The sequence below is a fragment of the Zingiber officinale genome, chromosome 8B, assembly GCF_018446385.1.
Source record: "Zingiber officinale cultivar Zhangliang chromosome 8B, Zo_v1.1, whole genome shotgun sequence".
Taxonomy (NCBI): Eukaryota; Viridiplantae; Streptophyta; class Magnoliopsida; order Zingiberales; family Zingiberaceae; genus Zingiber; species Zingiber officinale.
The window spans coordinates 53552020-53579031 of NC_056001.1; the positions used below are offsets into that span (position 1 = coordinate 53552020).

A 27012-nucleotide genomic window follows, 5' to 3' on the forward strand; every position below is an offset into this window, starting at 1 on the left:
CCTTGTTTTTCGGAGGCGGTTTGCTTCCTGACTTCCTTGAAGAGCTCGTACTCCCCCGCAGTCATGGTCACGTTGATCCTCCGGCTAGAGCTTCGACCCGAGTCCTCCATCTTCACGCTCCGGATCAGGCTGTTGTGTTCCCATAGACGACGCCAAATTTGATCCTGTCCGGAGGCTGAGTTGGACGGAGGATGGTCGAGGTGGCCCGGTTGTTGACGGAAAGTCGTAGGTGATTCAGCTCCCGCGGAAGGCTAACGTTGCTGCAAGCTCCTGCACACACTCAGACAATCTCCCCCTTCACGTTAGAGACCGAAACCCAGGGAAAAAGTCCCCGGATCAGGCCCTCCGACGCTCAAGTCAGGTCCTTTTTCCCCAGAAAGAACAGAGAGAAGAAGAAGAAAAAACAGTTGTGGAAAAAAGTGACGAGGGAGTGTGTGCGCGTACCTGCGTCCGAGGAATCTCTCCCCTTTTATGCCTCCTCCTCTTAGAACCTGCCATCCTGTCAGAAAACGTTAGACGCTGGGCTTTGTCGCCTAGTTCCGGACACCTGTCGTGCTGTTATTTGTCGTGAAAGCATCTTTCTGTTTAGGAACCTCCGCCTTCGCACGTGGGTTTTGTCTTGTAGTGAGGGACAGCTGCCAGGCTACTACTGGTTATGAGGGCATCTTTTCGTTTTAGGAACCTCCGCCTTCGCCCGCATTGTTGATATGTAATGATTCTCCTTGACGGACCGTTGAGATTCTTCGCACCCGTATTACTTAGCTCCTCCGATCCACTGTGACCTGCACCGGCCTGCACCCGTGGTTTGCATTTCCGGGCCTCCAAATCGCAGACCTGCAGCCCAAGCTGTCTATACACCGCTACGCCGATCCCGACCTGCATCCTGCGCTTTGTATTTCCTGGCCCTCCACCGCAGGCCTGTAGCTCGAGTTGCCTTTGCTTAGCTCTGTCGATCCCGACCCGCCTCTGCGCTTTGTATTTCCTGGCCCTCCACCGCAGGCCTGTCGTCTCTCTTCGTTCTCCTACTGCTTCGCCCCTTCGATCAACAAGCCTATCAGGTCTCTGGCTCTCCCCTATGCTCAACTCTGACTGCCTCGTCAGCTCGACTATTTGACCGCCAAGTCGCTTTGACTATTGACTGTCACATCCTCTTGACTTTTGACCGTCATATGACCTTGATTTTTCTAACCCTTTCCTCATGGGCCCTTCCATTACCAACCGTATCACCATTGTTGAAATTGGCGACTTTGATTCGCATAGCAACTACGGACAAAATAATTTAAAAGGTATCATTTTTTATTTCTGTTTTTTTCTAAGATGCTTCCGCTGTTTCGATTATGCTTAATGTGTTAATTACTGTTCAATAATTGCTTTGCGTATACATGTAGAATGGGTACGAATTTAATGAAAACTATCATCATTTAAAATGAAAATGCATCCATTTCTTTGCCATTATTGATGGTGTACACAAAAATCGCAGCAACGAAAAAAAAGGCACACGATAATATCACGAACAAAATAGGAAAAAAAAAAGGTATATAAATACCGTTAAAAAGAATAAAATATCAGTGGCTATCAGGTGCAGCAGCTTTCGTGTCCCTTGCTCTCTTGTTCAAATGGATCTTCCCGTAGAGCTGTTTGGTCCTGTACGCCAGCAGCACGTCCAACCCGATCCCAACGAGGCTTACTAAGGCCAACACCACGAATACCATTCGGTAACAGTGTGCCCCAACGCAGGTGTTCCCTCCGGCCTCTGTGTTGGTGGCCTCTGCGTCATAGAGGATGCCGGCAAGCAGGCCAGAGAAGAGAAAGGAGCCAAGTGGGAGGTTGAGAATGAGGATGTTGTAGATGAGTCCGTAGTACTTGAGGCCGAAGAGTTCTGACGCCGTCGGCACAGAGACGGCGAGACGGACACCGTAGGACAAGCCCACGATTACGGAACCGATGAAGAGGGCGCCCGGCATGCCTATGGCCATCATCACGTATCCAGCGGCCATTAATATTTGAGAGGCAGCGTTCCATACGGGTCTCGGTGTCGCGTGCTTCCTGAAAATTTGTCAGATCCCAGTATAAATTGACCCTCTAAATTTTCCGAACCATAAGCTTACCATAAGCTTATCCTCCAAAAATATGGACATGCAAATCCAATATTGCGAACCATTGTCAAGTAAGGTGAAGAGAAAAACGATGGCCAGATGAAAAATGTACCATCGCAAGGCAGCTGAGGAATCACTTTCCAAGAATGACAATTATGGAAAGAATATGTTTTTAAAAAGAAAAAAAAGGCCTAAATTAAAAATCTGCTTCAAATAAAAAAATCGAGCCAAAACAAATTAAAATTTTACTTCGAATATTTTATTTTCCAACTAAATCACTTTATTTAGTTCGGATTAACGTGAACCCGAAAATACAAAATCCGAATCTGATTTTTTCAAATTGATTCAATTGGGTCGATCGAATTTATTTTTGACACATAGCAAGAATATAAAAAATTGGCCAACAAAGACATTCAAAGGAAACCAAGTCAATTTGCATGATGATTATTATTATAAATAAATTTAAAAAAATCAAGAGTTATTTTTATGGAAAAAAAACTCAAATCATAGATCATTATATATATAATATAAAATTCAGAAAAAAAAAAAACAAGTCCTGACAAGTGCCAAGGCGTACCGATTTCCGCTTTAATCTCTGATTTTGTTTTTTTTTTTTTACTCGCCAGATTTTGTAGTATCAATTCTTTCTATCAGACAGGATGAATTAACATCCGGTTCCTAGTTTATCTAGTTCAGTATGAAAACACTGGTTCTCCTAAATCCTAACCTACTCCAGTATTCCATAATCAAATATACCTACTCGATCAAAAAGGAAAAAAAACATTAAAAAAAGATAAGTTAAAATAGGAAATTACTTATTAATGATGCAAAAACGATTAAATGAATTAAACAAACTGATGAGAAGAAAGAACTGATCGAGTAATTAATATACGTACTTGATGAAGTATTCTGAGATACTTCCGGACGCGATCCGGCCGAAGAAACCCCATATGCTCAACATAGAAACGAATATGGAGACGTCCGTATAGCCCATGGCCGTACCCATCTGCCCCATGTTGTTCATCACGGTCATCCCTGTACCCACCCCGCATAGAAACGAAAAGAACAGCACCCAAAAGTCGATCGTCTTCACCGCTTCCACTATCGTATGGTCCTCACCGATCTCCGGCCGCTGTCGCCTCCCCCTCTCAACCTTTTCCTCCACCACTACCTCTTCAGCCGCTGCACTATCACCACTGGTTTCACCGCTATTCGCCACCTCTGCCTCCGTCTTCTCTGTCTCTGCTGCAAGCAATGGCTCACTTACTCCGTCCTCTGCATCGGCTTCCCTGCACCCTCCCGATCTGTGAATCGCCTTCAACGCTATGTGGATCGGCACAGCCACCGGCGCCGCCAGCAGGAGGAGCAACACCACCGCGAAGGCTCTGGACACGAGCGCCTCATGCTTACCTGTGAGATCAAAGATCAGCAGGTATACCGCGATGGTCACTGCCATCGCGTTGATCACCGCGAAATACTGTGATCCGTCGCCGTCATCTTCCGCCTCCACGTCCTCCGGCGGTGACTCACGGAGGAAGAGCATCGCCATGGTGCAAACCGCCGCGGGGACGACTGCCAACAGGAAGATGAACGAGGCGGGATCGCTGGAAAAGAGCGCGCAGCAGATGTCAGTAAAGATGGCGGTGCTGAGTCCCACGTAGCCCTTCAAAATTCCCGACACCGGCCCTCGATTTTGGCGGAAGTTGCGGATGCAAGTGACGAGCACCGCCGTGTTCATCCAAGTCGAGCTGTTTCCGCCCATGCATAAGAAGATGCACATCTGCGAACAAGCGGAGGAAGGAAGCATACAGCAAAGCGCTCTCGACATGTTCGACAAAATGTTCCTCGGAAATGTAATAACGGAAGTACCTGCCAATAGGGGAGAGGGCGGATCGATTGGCGGACGACGAGCCACTGCGCGCCGTAGCCGACGAGGCCTTCAAGAGAGCCGATGAGGAGGATGATCGGGGTGGGAAGACGGTCAGAGGCGAGGCCGGCGACGATTCCGAAGGCCTTGCCGATGTCCTTGGCGACGGAAAGATTGTTGAGTTGGAGCTGGGTAAGGCCCATGAGCGTCTTGAGTGCGCCGGAGTAATTTGAGAAGGTATAGTTATTACCGGAGATGCACTGCACCCACACCGCCGTGACGAAACCTAGCCACCGCCCCACCATCGCCCCCCTCCACCCCCTGTTCCAGATCTCCATCGTCCTCTTTCTCCCTCTGTCCCAGGCTCCCAGCGTCAAAGGATACTTATAGCGCAAGAAAGGGCGGAGCGGCGATCAATCTGAAACCAGCGAGTGAACGTGGAGATGAAGTTACCGGCGGAATCCGCATGCGCCCGCAAGGAGAAGCGGAATGTTCTGGGTAACTTGAGGGAAAGATAAAAAGTACCGGCGAGTGACGAGATCCCGCTCTGCGATTTGGCCTGCGGAACCGAGGAGGCGAGGCGGTTACGAGAGACCGAAAGCGACTACGCCTCTTGTTTTAAATTATTTCGAGTTTCCTTTTATAGAAAAATATAGAAACAAACAAATTGCATCCGTTGCACGTGGCGGTTAGTGGGCGTAGCCGCGTAGGTGTTAGCTATTACGCCTCTTGTCCAATTTTATACTGTAAAGGCAATTTCCCGTTACAATATGACTATTATTAACATTCTTTCCACACCGCGTCATATTTTAAAACAAGGCATTTTTACCTTAAAAGGTAAGTCCTCCCTGACACCCTTGTAGGTTTGTGGGAAGGTCAGATATTGCTCTTCCTTGCAGCAAAGCCAACTCCACCTCTTCCTTATCGAATTGATGAATTCATGTTCAACCAAACGACGTTTGCTTGCTTGTACATTATAAGAAAAACTATTGATGATGAAATATCAGTTTTCGAATTTAATGTAATCTTGTATAAATCTGTGAGGTGTGCCAAACCCTGAAGTATCTCAATTTGTCTTGTCAAGTATAAATTTGTCATCGCAGCTAGTGGCGACAATCAAGTTAGTTAAATCATTTTCGGACTATGACGAGGGGTGTTTTTTAAATCATGAATTCTAAATTATATGAATTCAATAAAGAAAAGATCTACTAACATCGAAATTATAGCAAAAAATAAATAAATAAAAATATACGATGAAGCTAAATACAATGAATCTTGGGTTATCACGCAAAGAAACAATAAACACAGATCTTCTATAGGTATTTGAGCGACGCAAAGAAACAATAAGCACAAATCTTCTATAGGTATTTGAGCGACATCGTACTCTCCTCATCATTGGATAGCATAAAGATTGCGAAAATTACTTAATCCTATGAGGATCATATTTTAGATATATAACAATGAAATTAATTCTATTATCAGTCCATTATTAATGACGGAACCAATTAATAGATTCTACATTCAATAACACAAATTCTTAATTACAATTATGTGTTATAAACTAACTTGTATCTCCACTGGTCGAGCTAAGTAGACCAACTCGGTCGAAGATTGAAACAAGCATGACCCGATAATGGACTGTGTCAGGTACCATAGAAACCTAGGCCAAGCACACGATCTGTGGGCTGAACCCAACCTGTTCACAATTGGCCCGTAATCCGGTTCATTATGTATACAGGTTCTTATCCAGACCGCCAGACGAATCCGAAGGCCGAAGCCTATCCGTTAAGATCCCACTTCTCCTCTTCGCTCCTGCTCTCGCCGATGGCCGCATCGATCGCCGTCGCGACGGGCTCGACCTCGCCGCCCCCTCCGCTCCATCTCCGCCACCCGCGGCCCGCCGTTCCTCCCTCAACAGGCCCGAGGAGCGTGTCGGGTAGCCTTTCCCCTTCGCACCGACGCGTTCGCGCCGTCTCGTCGCCCATTGTCGGTTCGTCCCCCTTCCGATCAATTCCTACTCTAGATCTCTATGGATACGTCGCTGGCGTTAACTGAAATGCATTGCGAATTTGCTCACTCGATTTGACATGCTTTGGCGATCGATCTGCGCCTGAAATTGATTTGTTTTCTACGCACCTTGTTCATATCGACTAAAGTGTACACAGTTCCCAGGAGGAATGCCATGTCTGCTATGCTGTCAAGTTTCATATTCTCACAATTGGGATCGCGGGATGATGCTTTTGCTCAGCCCTCAGTTGCTTTCAGGGAGTACATAGATACTTTTGATGGCTATACATTTCTTTACCCAAAGAGTTGGATCCAAGTTCGAGGAGCCGGTGCCGATATATTCTTCAGAGATCCTTTTGTTTTAGACGAGAATTTATCTGTCGAATTCTCTTCCCCTTCTTCATCGAGGTACAAAAGTGTGGAAGATTTGGGGACACCAGATGTAGCTGCCACAAAGGTTTTGAAGCAATACTTGACTGAATTCATGTCGACACGACTAGGAGTCCGGCGAGAATCAAACATTTTATCTGCATCATCAAGGATTGCCGACGACGGAAGGCTCTATTATCAAGTTGAGGTAAATTTTCTGACCTTCAGTGTATTTGTAGTAAATGGATGGAGTTAACAGATTTCATGTTGATAATTTATATGAATGTCAAATTTTGTTCTAAGTATCTGCCAAACTCATCAGTTGGATTAGACCTCAGTTGGGAGAATGGGCTTAGATAATCTCAAATTAGGAAAACAAATCACTAGGTTTTAGTTGGATCAGAGAAACTTACCAAAACTAAATTTAGTTTGGCTGAGGCTGGACAAATGGGACAAAAATTTCACTAGGTTTGATTGAAGTTGAACTAGCTTGGGCTTCCTTGTGGGTTGGGTTAAGATCACTTTTAGTCACCCATGACCGAGATGAAGGAAAAGGTTTCTGAGCTTGGATGCTTGTCTTCCCTTTGTTGGATCAACTTTGCTCCTCAGATCATCGATTGCTCGCGTTGAATGTATCCTACATTGCATATGTATGATAGAACAAGTGAGTTTCCACCCACATTATGTCCCATACAAATGCAATTCTTTTCCCATTTACTCCATTTGTTGGTGCTAACATCAACAAGAATTTAGTACCTCCTTGTGTCACCATTATAATCTCCGATGCAATTAACGACGATCCAAACTTAGACGGGATTGTGCTTTGTTTCTTTTGCTGCATAAATGATCTTGTTGCATACTTGCTGCAGTCTAGCATTCCTCCATTTTAGTGTTCTTGTTGAATGCTCAAACAACTTCACCATAGTGATTGGATTGAAATGGCTGCTAGCAATGAAAAAGTTTATAAGCATCAAATTCTTCATGGTTCAGTTGACCTTTATCTCGCCTTTGATCATTGCTTCAATTTCATGGAACAGAAGATGGCCGCATTCTAACGAAATCACTCTTAGCTTTCTTAATATATTTCTCTCATCATTTTCATGGTCCCCATACTTAGCTTGAGGCTTTTCTGAAGCATTTCTCATCAACATTGAGTTGGCTGTGATGCAACTAACATCATTTGTTTCTCTCATCGTATTCATGATCCTCATACTTAGCTTGACTTCTTGTTGTAGGTAAACATTAAATCTTATGCGAGTTATAATGAGTTGGCTGTGATGCCACAAGACAGACAACAGCAGCTCGAATGGGACAGGCATTACTTGTCGGTTCTTGGTGTCGAGAACAACCGGTTGTATGAGCTGAGACTGCAAACTCCCGAGAATGTGTTCACGGAGGAGGAGAACGATCTCCGGCGGGTCATGGATTCCTTCAGAGTGGTCAAGGCTGTGGTCTAAGCAATGTGTAACATTAGGATGCTCTACTTATTTGTAAGATCACGAGTTTGAGGATTCAGTTTTGGATGAAAGTTGTATTTTTTTTTTATCAGGTATAAAATTTTCATATTTGCATAATTAACTGAATAAATACAATTTATAACTTAAGTTTATAAATAATTTTTTAAGTAAAAAAAATATGGAGTAAAGTCAGTAAACTAAGAAAAAACGATCGTCTTCTCTATCTTTGCCACCTTAGATCGCAGTTATGTTGGCTTCTCCGTCTCCGCTTCGTCCCTCTTTCCCTCCCTTTCCGAAGCGAGACCGAAGACCTCCGGCGAGAAGCATCAACGGAAGCGTTACCCCTTCACTTCCCGTGCCACTCCTCGCCTTCCACCGGCTACTCTCGTCGGGCGACCTCGATCCCGACGATCTCACCTTATCCTCCCTCTTAGAATCCTGCCGCGACCGCCACGCTGCCGAGGAAGGCCGGCAGATTCACGCACTGGCCGTCAAAAGAGGCTTCGCTGCTTCCTCCGTCCTGGTCCAGCGATCTCTCCTCCGTACGTACGCCAAGCTCCTCTCCGTCGACGACGCCCTCAAACTGTTCGACCGATGCTGCCATCCGGACCTCGTTTCTTGCAACGATTTGATCCTCGGCTTGTGCAGAAGCGGCGATCTGGAGGCTGCGCGAGTGATTTTTGACGTGATGGAAGAGAAAAATGTGGTTTCTTGGAGCCTTATGGTGGATGGCTACGCCAGGAATGGCCTGTTGGATCTTGCCCAGGATCTGTTCGACGCAATGCCTGTGAGAAACCAGTTCTCCTGGAATTCCTTGATTTCTGGCTACTTAAGACACGGTCGCGTGGAGGCCGCCCGAGCGATCTTCGATCGGATAGGGGATCGACTGGGGGTTGTCACTTGGACAGCAATGGTTTCAGGCCATGTGCAGAATTCACAGTATAAGGAGGCACTGGAAGTTTTCCACCAAATGCAAGTTGCAGGAGTGGTGCCCAACAAAGTCACAATTGTGAGCATTCTTCCCGCGGTCACCGAGCTTGGAGCTCTGAGTCATGGCCGGTCGATCCATGCTTGCTTGTACAAGATGGACATAGAAGTCGATTCAGTTCTTGGTTCTGCTCTAGTGGACATGTACTCCAATTGTGGCTGCCTTGAGGAATCTCTTGTTGTGTTTAAGAAGCTTAATCACAAGGAATTATCAGCTTGGAATTCTGCCATCTCTGGTCTTGCAGCTCATGGTCGCGGAGCGGATGCACTCCGCGTCTTTTACACGATGCAGAACGACTTCAAAATGCTTCCAAACGAAATCACATTTACAGCTGTTCTTACTGCTTGCAGGCATGCGGGTCTAACAGAGGAGGGACGCAGAATGTTTTCTCTCTTTGCGGAACATTACAAGTTGAAACCCAACATAAGACACTTTGGATGCATGATTGATCTTTTGGCGCGCGGCGGGTATCTGAAAGAGGCTTTAGAGTTTGCGGAATCGATGCCAATGAAACCGAACTCGATTATTTGGAAGACACTGATCAATGCTTGTAGAATTCACAAGAATGTAGGCATGGCTGATCATGTATGGTCAAAAGTAATTGAATTGGGTGGTCCTCAAGACAGCGGATTCTACACTATGATATCTAACATCTACAAGGATGCCGGTCGAGCCGGAGATGCAAGTAAAGTGAGGATGCAGATGAATGATTTGCAGGTGAAAAAGGTTGCAGGTTGTAGTTGGATCGAATCGGATGGCATCGTTCATGAGTTCTTGATGGATGGAACGAGCTTTCATGCTCGAGGCTCTGATATTCTTGAAGTCTTGCATCAAATGCGGGAACTGATGAAGTTCGACGACTCTAACTCAGAGGATGCATGTCTAATTCTTCATTCTTGCCTGTCTTAACAAAATAACAAGGTTGTCTCACTGAGGGTCTGCTTGGGGGGACCCTAAACCCTACATGGAGAGTACAATTAGAACCCTAATCTTTATTATGTGTTTGTGTGTATATAGATTTTTTTTTTTTTTTGATAATTCAAGTATCCCGTTCTGATGATATGATTAATTCTAGAGGTAATTAGTCCGGTTTTATATAAGTTTTCTACCCAATATCAGGAAAAATCAAAAAGCACAAGTGGTCTTAACTGACGAACAATTCAACGTCATAAGATTTTCAAACTTCTCAAGTACAATGTGTCCTAGGTGAGATTTGAACTTTTATTGTCTAGGAAGTTCGTGTGTGTATATATATATATATAAAAGATTGATATCTTGTACAACGGTATATGACATCCAACATGGATGATATAACGTGGTTATTTTTTTTTTATTTCCTTCTCTCATCTACATGTAACACGTTTTTCTCTCCTACATACAAACAACTATTTTCTCTCTTCTTCATGCAAGGTGATGTTGGCCATCACTAGTTTGAAACTAGCACCAACGCTGGTGCTGGTCTTCACCACCCTGCATGCAGGAGAGAGAAAAGTATTGCATATAGATGAGAGAGAGAAATAAAACAAATGAATTTTAGCCACGTCAGATGATCCACATCTACTGTCGTCCATCATCATGCAAGATAAGTTTTGCACAGAATCATTCTTTTATATAAATATATGTAAAGACCAACATCAATGTTGTACTGACTGATACTGATTTGAAACTAGCGTTAGTGGAGATCCTTTGATCAAAGATCCCTGGACCTGTGCTCATTCATTGGTGGGGTGGACTATACCCTACCTGTTAAACAAGTGGGGTCTAGCTCACCCCACCAATGAGCTTGCAGGGTCTCCCTTGGTCCAGAAGATCTTGGACCAGAGGATCTGCTCTGGCGTTGGTACTAGTTTGAAACCAACATTTGTGTTGGTCTTTAAAGACCAGCACCAATGTGGTGTTGGCTAGTACTAGTTTCAAACCAGCGTTGGTGCTGGTTTTTAAAGACTAGCACCTGTTGGAGTAATCTAGGTGCCCTAGATTTTGATGTTTAAGCAAAGGTTTAAATTAAGTTTATTATTGTATTTGATATGCATTGTGAGTGTCCAGGATACAGGTACAACAAGAAAAGTCCAAGTGTAATCTTAGCAAAGGAGGAAAATCCAAGAATGAGTCTTGGTGGTGTAAGTCCAGGCATGTAGTCTTGGCAACGTAAGTCCAAGTCTGACTTGGCAATGTATGAAGTCCCGGAGGTGCAATCTCTTGGTAAAGAAAGATCCGACAATAATGACAAGACCGATGGAAGCTCCAGAAGGCCAGACATGAAGGATGGAGAGACATCCGAGGGACGTAAGGTTGATGGAGGAGGCTAGAAGGGTAGGTCTGGGTTGGTCGGGTGACGACGAGTGCTGAGTGAATGTACTCGGGGGTTAAATCCAAGGATTGGGGTTTTACTGTAGCATTACTGTCGCGTTATTATAGCAGTACTATAGAGTTACTGTAGCAGTCGACTGGTGTTTTCATCAGTCGATTAGTAGCCGACCGTTGGCTTGTAACGGTTGAATTTCACTTAGGACCAGTCGACTGGTGGCGGGAAAAATAGTAGGTGTTTTCCTCCCGAGATCTATTAAATAAAGCTGGGGGTGTTTGGCCAAGGTTGACGAAATTAGTGGTAGTTAACCCTAATTAGAGTCTCCAAGTGCCCAAGTGATCTAGCGTGCTTGTACGAGATTATGGTGAGGTTTCTCCACCCACAAGGAGCTACACGAGCTAGCCGAAAGTTCTCTGGGGAATCATCTATCGACGGATCGAGATCGTCCACCTTACGGACAGCTGTGGAGTAGGAGCTTTATCTCCGAACCACGTTAAATCAACGTGTTAGGTTTGCTTTTTATTGTTAGTATTTGTTTTTGTATTCCGCTATGCATACTAACCATTGTAGGAAGTGACGTTTTGGGTGAGATGCTATTCACCCGACTCCCCCCTCTAGCAACGTCAAGGTCCCAGTAGCACCAACATGATGCTAGTCTTTAATGTTGGTGTTGGTCTTTAAAGACCAGCACCAACGCTGGTTTGAAATCAACACCATGTTGGTGGTGCTAGTTGTTGCTAATTTCAAACCAACATAGGTGTTAATCTTTCAAGACCAGCACTAGCACTGATTTGAAACTAGCATCAGCGTTGGTGCTAGTCTTTAAAGATCAATACCAACGTAGTGTTGGTTGATACTGGTTTCAAACCAATGTTGATGTTGGTATATATGATTCATGCGCGCCCATACCCGAGGCGCATTCATCAATTTTTTTTTTACAGAGTTAAGGCGCCTTGATTAAATCTAGACTTCTCAATTCAATTAAGCATATTTTTTTAGGTACATGTTGTTTTTGTTTATTATTTTATCTTCAGGTTAAGTCAATTAAATTTTATCTTTAAGAATGGATTATAATGTTCAAGAATATTTTTTATTTTTTTTAGTCTAATATTAAGCTAATTAAAATTTAGGAGTTGTGTTATAATATTTAAGCTAAAAAAATCTAAAACTATATATATATATATATATATATATATATATATATATATATATATATATATATATATCTATATATATATATATATATATATCAACTCTATAAAATAAATAAATAAATAAACTGGTGGGCGGAAGCTTTTGTCTGATCTTTACTAAATTTTTCTTAGAACACCTAATCAACACTATGGTCACTAGGTTCGTGCTGGCTCTCGCTTCCCTCGGACTTTTGTGTTGTGCATTCGAATAACCCTCCGTGATGAACCCAAGGCTTACAAGACTACAGTAACTTCTTCCGCAGCCCAAGCCTCGGTCTGAACCCTTCCCCTTGGGGCTGCCCTTTGGGTTTGGTGCGCCCTCAGCTCCATCCCGATAATTCTCCAATTTTGCGTGGCGATGCTAATGATTGGCCATTGAAAGTGGGTTATCAAATGTTCATGACAGTGAATGAATAAATTTAATATTCATCTAGAAAAAAAAATATTTATGTTTGATCAAATGAATAAATTTAAATAACTTATTAAATTAAGTGATCAAATTCAATTAGTTAATGTCTATGGATAAAAATTATGAATTATTCATTAATAATATTCATAAATAATTATGTTCATCTACAACAACAGAGCTCTCATCAAACTTATAAAGCTATCAAAATAAATAAATTTAAAAATATAAAAAATTTAAATTATTAAACAAATTTAATAATATCTAAACTAGCTCAAGTAACTAAACTCAAACTCATAAAAAAAAAACAATTCAAATTTAAATAATCATTTGCTTAATTCATGGCTTAACTTAGTTACCTTGGCAACCAAGTTTAAACAATACAAAATTTGACACAGATTTGCTATTTGAAGTATGTTCAGGTGGTTTCTAGTTCTTCAATATTGTGACAAAAGGTGAATACACTCGTCCCCAGCACTCCCACCAATCCGTCCTCAACACAGAGGAGGTAAATCATGGATGACTATTAACCTTTGAAATAATAACTAACACATAAAAGAAGTATTTACCTCAACTTTATCGAGATTCGAATTACAGACCTCATAATTCTTCAATATACTTTCGATGTCGGTGGCTTTCTATGTCGGTGGCTTTGGATTAATCTTTTATTATCTAGTGCTTTGTATCGTCATTTTGACGACTCTGTTATAATATTATCTAATTTTTTATAAAACTGTTTCGTTATGTTATCTTCATCCAAATTATTGTGATTACACCTACTTTATTACATTCTAGCCCTACACTTCAGGGCTTTTTTTTACTCAAAAATGTGGAAATCCAACTTGATGTTATCCCTAGGCAAATACCTCCACTTTAAACTAGAGTGAGAGTTCATGTATCTTCAAAATCAAATAAAAATCGAACAAAACATTTGCTTAAATACTTGTAAAAATTCTAGCCAAACCAAATCATTGAAAGCATATTTAATATTCGACACAGGATTCAGTTTCATAACGCATTGATGATAGAACTACACTTCAAACCAAAAAGAACTAAAAGTCTAACCAAGATTCAAAACATGTTGGCTTTCAAAACTCAATTTTGAAAGGAAAATTATCTATTGTCGTACATGTTTCCAGGAGGAGATTTTTACTGAATCGAGATTACTTGAACCCAATACCATTCAATCCGGCACAGCCTTGAAAAAAAAAAAATCCTACTTTTTCAACTTGAACTCTGCGTTAGATGGGAACACTTTGCCACGGTGATTGAAGATCATGAAATCCAAGTTGGCCGGTAAGGATACAACCCTACAATTCATTTTACAAAACAATCTATTATAAGCATCATAGGCACAATATAGTAACTATGCTACTCATACTTGAATATGAATACCTAGCAGATATACGTCTTTGATACAATTATTTTTTAGAAAGAAAATACACGTGATCAAAAAGGATATTGGATGCTCACTTGGAGTGTCAATGTCCAAATGTCGATATCTAACACGATGTGAAGAGGGTAGATGAGAAGGCTTATCGACGTTAACTAGGGATATAGCTTTGCATTAAGCTCAATAGAGGGATACAATTCATGTTGCCAGCTTCATGTAGTCAGGGCAAAGTCACTTCTCAACGATGATGATTGTGGGCAATACCAACATACACAGAAAGGAATGAAAACCAATAGGTATTTGAGGCATATGGCTAGTAACGTTTGTCAATCTAATTAGCAGCTTCAAATAAGGAAATTGGTGTAGAAAGCCCTAACCCAAAGATAGGCAGCTTCGAGTAAGGAAATCGATGTAGAAAACTCCAACCCAAATATAGGTTTGGAAAGAGGGATAGATATCTAATATCTTGATTAGTCATTCATGGTGTACATACATAAGATATCTATATAAGAAATATGGGACTCATTCCCATTATCTATATCAGAGATTAATTCTATCAAAATTATGGGGCTAAATCACCTTTAATTATGAAGACAAACTGTATCTAAAATATGAAGTTGATTGTCCACCTTTTATGAAAATAATTTTTATCAAGATAATGTGTTTTAACAAATTCTCTATGGCAATTTCTGTACTACGTGGTATTTAGTTCATAAAAGTCTCTACAGATCATGAAGCATCATGCAATCTAGTCTCATGCTAGTTCCATGAATTTCAGAGTAAAATATTAGCTCAAAATTTTCAAGGATGTCGTGAGCATAATTTTTCGAGGAACTGACCAAAACAACGATATCTTAGTTGATAAGAAAACAGGGACAAAACTTTCTTCTATTTCATGAATGTGGTAAAATACCTATTTTCTTCAGAATCCGGATGTATTGATTTAAACTTTGCCGGAGATGCAAGAGCTGCCCATATGCATAGAGCTAACCCTAGTAGTAGTCCAATCACAACCTAAACAAGTTCCAAATGAATCAGAATAAGCAGCTTAAAGTAAAAGCCATGAAGTGCCCGATTCAAAATCCAGAACACATAGATTTGATTATGAATCGTCAAATGAAGGGGTGGATTTTGCAATAATTCCAAAAAGATGCGGGGAAAATTGCAGCTTACGTTCATCGGAGGGCAAGAGAACTCTTCCTCCACGATCTTCAGCATCCCTCTGTCTACAGAGCAAATCGAGAAGCGAAGATAAAAGAATGAATCAAACCACCGGATCAAAGATGCCATATTCGCTCTGATCGGAGACGAGAAAATTAAGTGGGGGAAAGGAGAAAATTGCTTCTTACACTGGATGGTCGCGTAGCCAGCGTGGGCAAGGAGGAAGCCTCCGAGGATCCCAACCATGAATCCGAACCTCATCTCCTTATGCTCTTCTCGCCCTTCTCCGCTCCCGATCTCGATCTCGGTCTCGAGCAGGAGAATTAGGGTTAGGGAATCGAGGGAGAAATGAGGGGAAGGTTCGATTCGTTAATCTGAAATGGTCAGGTGTAGTTTAGGTTCGACCGAACGACCTGGTTCATTTTGTGGGATTAGATCGGCCCCTTTAAGCGCACAGTATCTAGAATTTTCAAATCACTTTATTAAATTATTAACCTATTCTCAAAATAACATCTGCCCAATTTACTTATTATTAATAATAATAATAATAATAATATCATCAATTTTTTTTACTTAATAAATCACTTGTTTTTATTATATATAAATCATAGAGATATTTTATCTTAACATAAGGGTCCTTTATAACGGTCCTTTATAAGAGAAAAATCAAACATTCAATATGACCCTTCTTAATAAGGGAGAGATTAAATATTTGAGATATTTTGTATATTAGTAATTAATTTAGTAGGGACATAAAGGAATTGAATCGAATAAAATAATATAAGAATATTGATATTTGAGTCAGAGTTCAAAAAATATATATAATATTCTAAATTTGAAAACATAAATAATTTTAACTTGCGCTCGATCCGATTCGAAATAAAATTTAAGTTCGAGTTTAATTCAACCGTTCAAACATTCAAACATATTCAAATTATAATTGGAATGACTTAAATTTAAATTATATTCAGAATTATTTTAATTTTAATTTAAATATATTTTAGTTAAAATTATGTAAAAATAATTAGAATTCAGTACTAATGAATATTTAAATAAAATATTATGAATTTAAATTTGACTTGAATTTACTAATTTTAAATATGAAATGAATTTTTCTTTTAACCGAATCGAACAATTCATTAACGGCCTAAACTGGTTTGCGCAAGAGCGGCTTTAATCTATCAATTAATCAGTAACTACTTTTTTAAAATATGAATTTAAAAACTTTAGTTATTTAAATTAGTTTATTTTAAAATATTTGACAATATAGATAATTTAAAATATTAAAAATAGAAAATTTAAGATTACACTATTATACCATATTGGATGAAAATCAAATATTTCTAGAGTTATTAAATATTTAAACCTTAGCACAATTATAAAATTATTACTTATAACCTCTGATAAAATTGTGTATAATAGATTTTTTTAAAACAAAAATCTACATTGACCTAAAGTTCCCTCTATCAAACTAACTTTTTATAAATATTTATTTTAAAAAAATATTGGATGAACATCAAACTCGAAATTGAATGTCTTATATTATCATCCAACTCCGGTTATATCGGCTATATCATATTTATAGAAAATTTTCTTTTAAATAAAAGCGTAATTAAAAGATGTTGAATTTCTATACTGACTGTTATGTGTATTTCCTGATTTATTCTGATGATCGATGAAAAATTTTTATAGGATCGAATCGATCATTCAGAAATAATGATGAGGTTCATTAGAATTATATTTTATTTTTTATAAGTGTCAATCACCTTAGGCAAAAGTATTATATAGTAATTAATTAATTAATTATAAATATTTTTAAATTGACTGAGTAATTAGTTGATAGTTTAACCTGTTCTATAATTAAATTTTAGTTGTCATACATAAAATTCTGTTAAATATTAAAAATTTATAGTTTAAAAAAAAAAACAAGTAGTGGAGGTAAATTATTATTTTTCTTTCTTTTTCAAAAATTCATAGTCACGACAAGGACACTTGCAGAATTTTCAAAACTATATCTAATTTTTAAATTTCTTAGAAGATACATTCTGATTTTATCTGTCCAGCTAACTATAATAATGTTATTAGTTAAAGTTAACTATCATGTTAATTTTAAAGTTTATGTAGTATCAAAATAGTATTGGTATTTAAAAATTAATACAAAATGGTGTTTATCAGTATTATAATGGTGTTAATTTTTAAAAATTGATACCACATTAATGTTTATCTTTTAAATACAACAATCATATTTGATTCGAACCTAACAATGGCGTACCTCATCTACGTGTCGTCGTGTCCACAGGGTTCACCATCGAAACGTGTTTACTTGGACCAGTTCAATGGAGAATGGCCAAGACACAATGTAAATATGAAAACAATATTAATGAAAAACTAATTGAGTAAATACTACTATAAAAAATATTAACACAGAACAAGTTTAATCAATGTTTATAAGTAATTTTTATCTCAACTATACTATCTTAAAATACCATTAATTAAAATTATTTTAATATTGACTAAAACTGTTCCCTCAATTATGTCATTAATCTACATAATATCGTGCTATATTATTTTAAATGACGTAATTGAGGGATGAGAATGCTAAATGTTTAAAAATTATAGAGTAAAAATGGAAAAGATATTTCATATTTTCGAATCATCAATGAGAGAGCAGATCCTCTGGTCTATAAATTGTGAATCAAGGGATGATCCATTACATGAGGACCCTTAATTTAGATGGATCCCGCTTATTTAAAGATGGAATCCATCCAAATCAAGGGTTCTCATCAGTGGACCATCCCCTGATTCGTAATTTACGGACCAGAGGATCCCTACTGCATCAACGATAAGATGGGTCCTCTAAAGCACAGATCTCTTGGACCACCTTTTTATGGTCCAGGAGATATGCCACTCGTATTTACGGTCGGATCGCGACCGTGATCTGGCCGCAAATAATTGCGATCCTTTTCTGGGTTCACCGTCCTTATCAAGTTATAGTTTTTGTTCGGAGCAGATGGCCGGAGACCTCCGATGATGGATAAGTGGGCAGGTTACTAGGCGCCGAGTGAAGGTGTCCTTCGGACAACATCCGATCGCCCGTTCCAAATAAAAACTATAACTTGATGGGGACGATGAATCCAAGAAGGGATCGCAACCATTTACGATCGGATCGTGACCACGATACGACCGTAAATACAAATGACACATCCTTAGACCACTTTATTTATTAGTAGGATTTTTTTAAATTCTACTTGTTATATAAATAGGATCCAGATTTAGATATTTTGGATCATAAAATAGGATCCAAAAGATGAACCTTATGAACCCAACTTATTATACAAATAAGATCCATTAAATTTTACTTATTAATAACTTTCGGTCTAAGAACGAATTAAAGATTACGATTCAAAGGATGTGAACTATACCTGTAAAAATAGACCAGAAGTATGGTCCAAGGATCCCGTCCGCATCATCGGACAACCTTTTTTGGATTTTTTTTTTTTTTTATTGAAGGCACCCTACCATCCGTCCACATTAAATTGACGAAAATACCCTTCAGTTATTATTTCCTGTCGCTCCATCCCCACCGGCCACCGCGGATCCAGTTATAACGTGAGGCGACTTTGCAAAATGAAATTAGGGAGGTGACTAGAAGGAGCAGGTGACTGGAACGCAGAAGCCGCCGCTTCCAGTCTTCTATTGACCATTTTGCTGCCGGAGGTGTCTCCTCCAGTCCTCCTCCGCCGTCTGCATCTAGCGCGCTTCCATATACCTCCCCGCTTGTCCGCCAGGTACCTATGTGTATGTCAAACCTCGATCGTTACCAGAATGAGTTTGTGCTGCGATCGGAGACTTGGAGTTAGTTTGGACTTGAACCATCCAGTCGATGATGATACTTGAGATGCTACGATGAATTGATAATAGAACCTAACATTCCTTCATCCATCGTTGTTTTGCCATAGATTGCTTCCTAATGGTGAAGAAAAAGGAGAATGCCGTAACAGACATTTTCCAAACAGCAAATGCTAAGCAAGATTGAGAAAGACGAAAAGCACTCTACCCTTTCAAATCTAATAAACATCCTTGCAGTTTTTATTTTTGTTTTTGTAATTTTCCTTTTAAAAAAATAGAGGAATTTGATGAGTATTTCCCTTAGACGCTTATGTCTGTTCATGACATGCAAGCTTTCGAGTGAAGTGCCAGTTGTCAACTGTGATCAAACTTTGGTGAGAACTTGTATTTTGTTGTTCAGATCATGCTTTTTGGTCGAAATCATGTTTACTTTTGCAGAATTTATATGTTTTCAATCCCCTTGCATGGCCGTCTTCTATCCTTGCCAAGCTAAATGCATTTTCCAATTTATCTTTCACATGTATAGTTGTTCTGAAGAGTTGCGTTTTTACGTTTATATGGTTTAAATGTTGGAAGCAAATTGCTGATCTCAAGCCCTCTTTTTTGTTGTGTTGTGGGTATTTCAGTATAGTGGCAGCCACTTCAAATTAAAGGGACCATGTGCTTGATTATAAAAAATATTGGCACTCGGCGTCGAACTCCTCATAAACTGACAACAAAAGGAAAAGGTAATATCAGGAGTAAACATCTGAACATATTATTTACCCTTCTTTAGAGGAACTAAAAATTTCTTTTGTAGGATTGGATTAATAATTACTGATACATCCTGTTGTTTGGGAATTACTCTTGTTGAAATGCTCAGTTTTTTTCGTAACAGCCTTTGCAATCGAAGTACCACTTAATGCTGTTAAAATGCCTTGTTTTCTCTTAATTTGTATGCCAGTCACAGAAGAGTGTAACATTTGCCGGTTTCGGTTTTCATTCTTGTCTTCCCATTCATGATGAGTTAGTTAGAGGCTACATGATTGGGTTGGGTTGTGCCCACGAGATATCTTGCTTGTTTCTATTTGTTTGATCAAATCAGATTTATGCTAGCACATTGATCATTCACAAAATTCAGCTTTTTTGTTCTGCCCCAACATGGCTAGGGTTAATTAGATTAAAAAATATATATTATGATATCATAATTGTTATTTCAATCATATCTATTTAGAATTTTTTTTCTGTAATTTCACATGAAACATCTGGCGAAGGTGCTTCAAAAATTATAAGCCCTTTCTGATACACTATTTCTTATAGCATCATAAGGTAGTAACTTCCTTTTCAAATGATAACATGTTAAAAAATTGATTCTTCCACTCACATACTTCACAACCACTAAATACTAAGTTTTATTTAACTAAATGCAGGAGACAGTGATGTAGATCATCCTTCACTGTTGCTTTCAGACGATAGAATTCAAGCAAAACCTATTAGACTCCTACCGATTGAGGTTCCTGCCATTCCCACAGATGATATAAAGGTAATTATGCAAAAATTGGGCAATGTAACTTCTGATGGATCGAGTTTGTACACAAGAGTTTACTGTGATACATTAAGAAATGGGCAAAAATCTGCCATAAAAATGTTAGATGATTCTGGGAAAACAGATCAAGAATTTCTCACACAGGTAAGTATGACCAATGCTGCTCACTTGTATCATTTTGTTCAAACTTTATTTTTATTATAGTGAAACTCACAGGTAGCAATGACAGAAAGCTTGCAGCATGAAAATATAGTGAAACTGCTTGGTTATGGTTATTTTGGGAATACCCGGTTCCTTGCTTACGAATTTGCTGACATGGGATCCCTTCATGATATCTTGCATGGTATAAAACGGTTCCATCTTGTGACCTCAATACTCATTAAAACTATGTATTAACTCATTTCATGACTGGTAAAAAGAATTCTTTTTTCATGTATGGTACTCTTTTATCAGGAATAAAATATTTTTAAACTATGAAAGTCGTTAGATATAATATTTATCAAAAAGATTGCCTTTGTATGATCCGCACAGAGATACCTTAAATGGTCATTTAACCACTAACGTATATCAGGATCACATCCAATGCACAATCTTCGTCTCTTGGAGATATCTTTGCTACCTTAGATGGTCAAAAAATAATGGCAAACCTTGGTGTCTTATTGTTACTGATTTTTGAGTTTTAATTTCCAGATGATCATTGTGCTTTGTTAACAAACTGCATATTCTATACAGGAAAAAAAGGCGTCGAAGGGGCATCCCCAGGTCCCCTATTGTCATGGTCTCAAAGAGTTAAAATTGCTCTAAGGGCTGCAAAAGGACTTGAATACTTACATGAGAAAGCAAAATCTCCAGCTATCCATTGTGCAGTCAAATCCAGCAATATACTTTTATTTAGTGGTGATGTTGTGAAATTAGGGGAGTTTAATCTCTCCATTAAGGCTCCTGGCACAGGATTGAGTCTTTGGTCTGCCCAGCCTCTTGGAAATTTTGTTTATCAAGCTCCTGAGTAAGTTTGTCTAAATTTTCTTTTTCAGTAGATCAAAAAGCTTGTCATTACTTTAATTTCTGTTAGCAAATACTTGCAGTGGGTGTGGTGTTTCAGCTTAGATTTGAGCAATGAAATTACTATTATTTGAAAGAAAGAAGATCTGTTGTCTAACTATGAATGTTCAAGATCACTGCCAATTAAAGATAAGCTTATTGAAATTAGTAAAATTTTATTTCTTTCTTAGCTTATGAAAAGAAAGGAAAATCCAAAGCATTAGAAACCCAACAAATGAAAATCAGATGAGGAAGCAAGTGTCCTTGTTGAATCGATGGTGAATAAGCTGTTAATGCTAAAAATAATGTCTTTTTTTCTTGTTTTTTAATATTTCCTTCCCTTATTTATTCCTTTGGATACCAGAGGATAGGGCAAGAAAATTCAACTCCCCAAACCAACTTATGATTGGTATTGATTATAAACATATGACCTATATGACTATTTCACTAACCGTGATCATAGAAATGTTGCACTAAAAACACAAATTCGAGTCATGAAATCCACTTACTGACAGATTCAACTTGCACTTTGATCGATGCCTTCTTTCGATATGATAATCGATGACAATTGTTTACTCCATTTAGGAGTGAACAAAAAAGGAACTGTTTGATGAAAACCAGAGTTGGTATCTTTATTGTTTTGTTTTAGAGTACTTCGTATGTCCATCAATCAGGTTTCAGACCTTTATTCTGGATGTTAATCAATATGCCATATTGATTGCCCCAACATGCATCAGCAAAATGATATTTTTGCTAACACCGACAGCCTACACTTGGTACGTATACTGTACCGAAAAGGGTAGGGAAATCATGCTGATTGGGATTTCTACAACAAAAATCACAGCAGGGCTTGAAAGATCAGGCGAAGTGTTCAGCCTCCTTTATTGCCTTTTGCTTTCTTTCATTCTGTTAAGGTTGATTTTAACAAATGACTAGACCTTCCAGATGGGCGATTGGAGTAGGTTTTTGTAGGGTCACCAAGCTCGGTGAAAGATTTTGGCCTGATAATATAGCTGGTTGTGGGGGTTGTGGCGAAGTTCATCTTCTTGACAACTACTGCACACTGTCAAAAAAGAGGTGGTTTTCATGTTTTATAGGCCTTATGATTGATGTTTATACTGCCAAAACATGTTGCACACCTGGACCATGACATGGAAGCTGAGCAGACCACCTCTGTTGACGTCATACTGGGCCACAGATCGAGTGAGGTGGCAGGCATGCCAAGTCCAGGTGGCATCGTGGGAGTATGTTAGGATACATGCCGATCTTCCATTGTTTGGTTAGGGGGGTGTGGTTGCCCGTCTCAATTTCTAACTGTTGGCTCGGTCAAGGAAAGGAAATGGCAGGGGAGAGCTCCTCCCTGCACACACTTGCACTAGTGGGAGAGAATAAGCTATGGCTTCCTCCAGCTCAGACGTGATTACTGATTAGATCCTCGACCAGCTGCATTTGTTGTAGTAGCAGAAGTATATGTTGGAAGCAGTCCGAAGATGAAACTTGTTTTGAGCGTGAATCACTTTCCTTAAGGAAATTTTGACCCCACTATGTTGCTGCTGGGTTTTAGCGACAAATTCCCTCCAGGATACTCAAAACAATGTGGAATCTATAGACAGCAATTCTATAGATTCCTCCAAGACAATTTAGAGAATGAAAAGTGATTACCGAGAAGATGTTAAAAAGATGTATATATAGTGAACAATGCAACCTTTGAGAAAGGTTGTGGAGACACCTATTCATGAATGGACACGTTAACTGTCACATCTATTCACCAAAAAATTCAAAATTAAATTCATTCCGAATTTAATATCTGTGCCCACGTGCCCATCTTTGACATATATATAAATATGCTGCACTTGGTTACCAAGGTCACCAATTAAATACAACACACTTGATGCACATCCTTTAATAAGCCTATCAAACATCTTCATTCTTTTCAATGTGGGACTAAACATATATCACTAATTATTTCAACAGTATATTGTGGATACTGGATAGAACCAAAGACCTTAAGCTGAAGCTTTGTTTCTTGGATGGCAGGTTTGTTTCCATTGGACAGCTAACTTCCAAGAGTGATGTTTACAGCTTTGGCGTTGTTCTTTTAGAGCTTTTGACTGGTCGTAAGCCCCTCGATCGGAGTAGACCACATCAAGAGCAGAGTCTTGTGGTATGGGTATGTATATTACTTGTTTCACTTCACAAACAGTGTGCACAACCTTCATTCTTGAACTTATACTACTGCAGATACAATCTTTTTGAACTACCATTTGCAGGCAGCAGATAAGCTAGCTTACGATAAGGTGGGAGAAATTGTAGATAACAGGCTAAGAGGAAAGTACCCTCCCAAGTCAGTGGCATGGGTAAAACTTACAAATTCCCATGCTGCTTTTGCATTCTTATTGCCTGCTTTATGATTAGCATATATCATTGACAACTTTCTGTTCTATTTTCCACCTTTTTTCTCCTGTTACTAACCGATATTTTCAACTTTTTCTTGTAATATTTGCTCTATCTTATGCCACCTGATTGACTTTTAGTGCCATAGATGGTAGTTAATGAATACGAAGCAAGTTTACTGGACATCTGTGTGATTCCAATTAGATTACATGACTAATACTATAATTGTTTGTTTACTTCATAGGAATAGTTATCCTATTCTCTGTGAATTTTCATAAATTCGTATGTTTAGTTCCAAAATGAAGTTGGAATATCAATTTTTAGAGAATCATGATTGAAATATTAATTTCTATAGAATTGTGATTCCCTAATCATAAGGAATAGGTATTCTGAGAATATCTATTCTTGCTATATATATAGTTGCAACACTTGCGCACTAACATTCCGACAAACTAAATATAGGATCAAATAGAGCATTTGTTTTACGTCACGAACCAAACTCAGCATATGTATTAATATTTCATTCTTTGTTAATTTCATTAATTGAGTTCACTAGGAATAGTTAGCCACACACACAAACATTACTACAAACTAAAGATAGGATCAATTGAAGCATTTATCTTATTTCATTTAAGTAAACTTAATATCTATTCTTTGTCAATTTCGTTCCTTATGAATAGTTTTTCTATTTCCTTGGCAATTTTATTCCGTGAACTTACCACAAGCTCACGCGCCATTAGAATCCTGTAATGATCATACTATATTTTGATCAGAACATATTAATACTAAGAGAACAAGAAGGAAAGGTAAATAGTTCACCTCGCCTTCTTCAAGCTAGGATACAACTGAACTACCTGCAGTGGCCCCAGTTTATGTTCTCGGTGATGTTTTGTTTTCGAAATTCTATTGTTTGTGCTGTCCAAGCCAAAACATTGGTTTATGGTTTTCGATCTCATTGCGTGCTTATTTTTATCTCTTAATGATTCCAATATCGAAAAGGTTCAGCGTTTGTTTTGTGTTGTGAATTCAATAGTCATGCTTGAAGTTAATTGTTAAGCTTTATCCTAAAACTAGGGTTGTTAACTATTCCATCACTTTTCTCTTTCTCTTTTCATGCTCTCCGGAGGAGCAGATGGCCACCATCGCTAGTGCGTGTTTGCAATTCGACCAAGATCATCGCCCAGAGATGAGCCATGTTGTCAAGGCACTAAGGAGAAATGAATCCTTGATGTGTTCATAGATGCTGAAGCACGATGGAATGTTTCCTTAATGCAGAATGTAGATGATATACTCAGAATTTGAACTGCGCTAAGTATTTGATGCAAGTTTCTTTATTCTCACTGCATTTCGCATGAAAGGCCTCACACATATAAGATCGTTTAGTTATTTGATAATATATATATATATACACTGATAGGCGCCTTACGTGCAAGATATTAAAATTATATATATATATATATTTCATGTGAAAAGAACTCTTGTGAGTTTTTTTTATAGTTACTTGTTTATTTACGTTCGGTCAATGACATTTCTTTTTAGCTAGTTGAGATATAGTTCAAGTTGATCACGATGTATTGAAAGTTAAGCAAAGAAATTATGCGTCAAAATGCAAAGTTATAATCTTCATTTTTTCTACTTCCAAACAACACTAAATTATTATTTTCGTATGTCAATCCGGATGAATGTCTATCTAAATCAAATCGGTTGGGTTAGATGGAATTGAGCTAAGTTTGATAGTTGAAAAAAATGATTTTATTATAGCTCTTCCATAAATTTATATTTTTTATAGAATTTTCCTTCATATTTAAATTAATTCATCATATTTAGTTATTTTTTTAAAAAATGAGAATTAAAGTGTATCATAAATCTCAATTTTTCTTTAATTTTTTTATTTATAATAAACTCAAAAGCATAATTCATAGAATCGCCATACTAAGTAAAATCGATTTGGGATTTTTTAAAAAAAAAAAATTATGATATATAATTAGTAATTAAAAAATATCTAAAAAAAAATTATTTACATATAAATATATTAATAATTTTTGCATATACATGTAACTGTCAATATTCATTAGATATATTATTATCAACATATATGAGTTCATATCTTCTATTCCAAACTTTCATGTCCCTTTTATTTCACTCATCGATCGGATGGGCTAGATCAGATCCCAAGGATGTCGTGCACAACGTGAGGATGTTGCACACATCTCAAGGGTGTCACAACTATCCGATCGACGAGAGGACTTGAGGACACGTGAATTCAAGACAGAGGACTCGAACTCTAATAATATTTATATTTTCATATCACAATGAAAAATATAAATTTTTAATAATAATAATAATAATAATAATTTATTATTATTATTATTATTATTATTATTATTCTTAACTTTAAGAGTGTTCCCTTGGTTTAAGAGATAATCAAATTTAAAAGTCGATAAAATAGATAATATAGTGAAAGTTAATGCATTCTTTGATTAAATATAAATGTCAAAAATAATTTTATAAAGTTCAATTAATTCATAGAATATTAAACAGTAATATTCAAAAAGTCATCAAGTTGTCACTTGGTTAAAAGAAAAGAGAATATTATTGATAAAAACTAATTTATAAATAATTAAACAAATATTTAAATAATCTTAAAATTCTAACCCGTAAAAAAAATAAAATAAAGAGGTAATAATAAAAGAATAAGCCTCCAAAAATATTTAAAAGATATTTTTTCAATCTAAAATGGGACAATTAAGAGTAAACCTGGTAACTAACTGCATATCTCTAAATAAACTTTAATTTGATATATTTATAGGTTTTATGATTTAATTTGAATTAAAAATTATAGTCTCTCAAAACTTTTATTAATTATGTTCCGATCCTACTACAGTATAATTCAAAATCAATTTATACTATTCAAAATCAATTTATACTTCTAAATTGTAGGATCACATACTCCAACGA

General features: G+C 38.1%; 5 protein-coding genes across 10 annotated transcripts; 3 read left to right on the top strand and 2 right to left on the bottom strand.

Annotated features, from left to right (window-relative positions):
* Positions 1-1450: 1450 nt before the first annotated feature.
* LOC122016909 (protein NUCLEAR FUSION DEFECTIVE 4-like) lies at positions 1451-4301 on the bottom strand. Its single transcript, XM_042574345.1, has 3 exons — positions 3966-4301; positions 2993-3876; positions 1451-2046 (listed from the first exon to the last, which is right to left on the bottom strand). Exons 1-3 carry the CDS (start codon positions 4299-4301, stop codon positions 1566-1568), a joined length of 1701 nt encoding a protein of 566 aa, XP_042430279.1. The 3' UTR covers positions 1451-1565.
* A 1424-nt stretch (positions 4302-5725) lies between these two features.
* Positions 5726-7917, top strand: LOC122016706 (psbP domain-containing protein 1, chloroplastic-like). Of its 2 annotated transcripts, none has more exons than XM_042574089.1 (3): positions 5726-5953; positions 6129-6547; positions 7575-7917. In XM_042574089.1, exons 1-3 carry the CDS (start codon positions 5788-5790, stop codon positions 7794-7796), a joined length of 807 nt encoding a protein of 268 aa, XP_042430023.1. In that variant the 5' UTR covers positions 5726-5787; the 3' UTR covers positions 7797-7917. The 2 variants fall into 2 exon arrangements, with proteins under 2 accessions (XP_042430023.1, XP_042430024.1); XM_042574090.1 differs by having other exon boundaries at positions 5814-5953; positions 6136-6547.
* A 58-nt stretch (positions 7918-7975) lies between these two features.
* Positions 7976-9846, top strand: LOC122016705 (pentatricopeptide repeat-containing protein At1g08070, chloroplastic-like). The gene has a single exon (XM_042574088.1). The coding sequence runs from the start codon at positions 8044-8046 to the stop codon at positions 9691-9693; it is 1650 nt and encodes a 549-aa protein (XP_042430022.1). The 5' UTR covers positions 7976-8043; the 3' UTR covers positions 9694-9846.
* A 3797-nt stretch (positions 9847-13643) lies between these two features.
* LOC122015500 (membrane magnesium transporter-like) lies at positions 13644-15631 on the bottom strand. The gene is made up of 4 exons (XM_042572418.1): positions 15434-15631; positions 15258-15310; positions 14998-15098; positions 13644-14001 (listed from the first exon to the last, which is right to left on the bottom strand). The coding sequence occupies exons 1-4, from the start codon at positions 15504-15506 to the stop codon at positions 13908-13910; spliced, it is 321 nt and encodes a 106-aa protein (XP_042428352.1). The 5' UTR covers positions 15507-15631; the 3' UTR covers positions 13644-13907.
* A 3202-nt stretch (positions 15632-18833) lies between these two features.
* Positions 18834-25388, top strand: LOC122016938 (probable receptor-like protein kinase At2g47060). 5 transcript variants are annotated; one of them, XM_042574376.1, is made up of 9 exons: positions 18834-19033; positions 19205-19468; positions 19721-19822; positions 20504-20763; positions 20836-20962; positions 21352-21625; positions 23698-23830; positions 23931-24017; positions 25187-25388. In XM_042574376.1, exons 3-9 carry the CDS (start codon positions 19753-19755, stop codon positions 25292-25294), a joined length of 1059 nt encoding a protein of 352 aa, XP_042430310.1. In that variant the 5' UTR covers positions 18834-19033; positions 19205-19468; positions 19721-19752; the 3' UTR covers positions 25295-25388. The 5 variants fall into 5 exon arrangements, with proteins under 5 accessions (XP_042430310.1, XP_042430309.1, XP_042430311.1 ...); XM_042574375.1 differs by lacking the exon at positions 19205-19468; XM_042574377.1 differs by lacking the exon at positions 19205-19468 and having other exon boundaries at positions 23698-23824.
* Positions 25389-27012: the final 1624 nt, after the last annotated feature.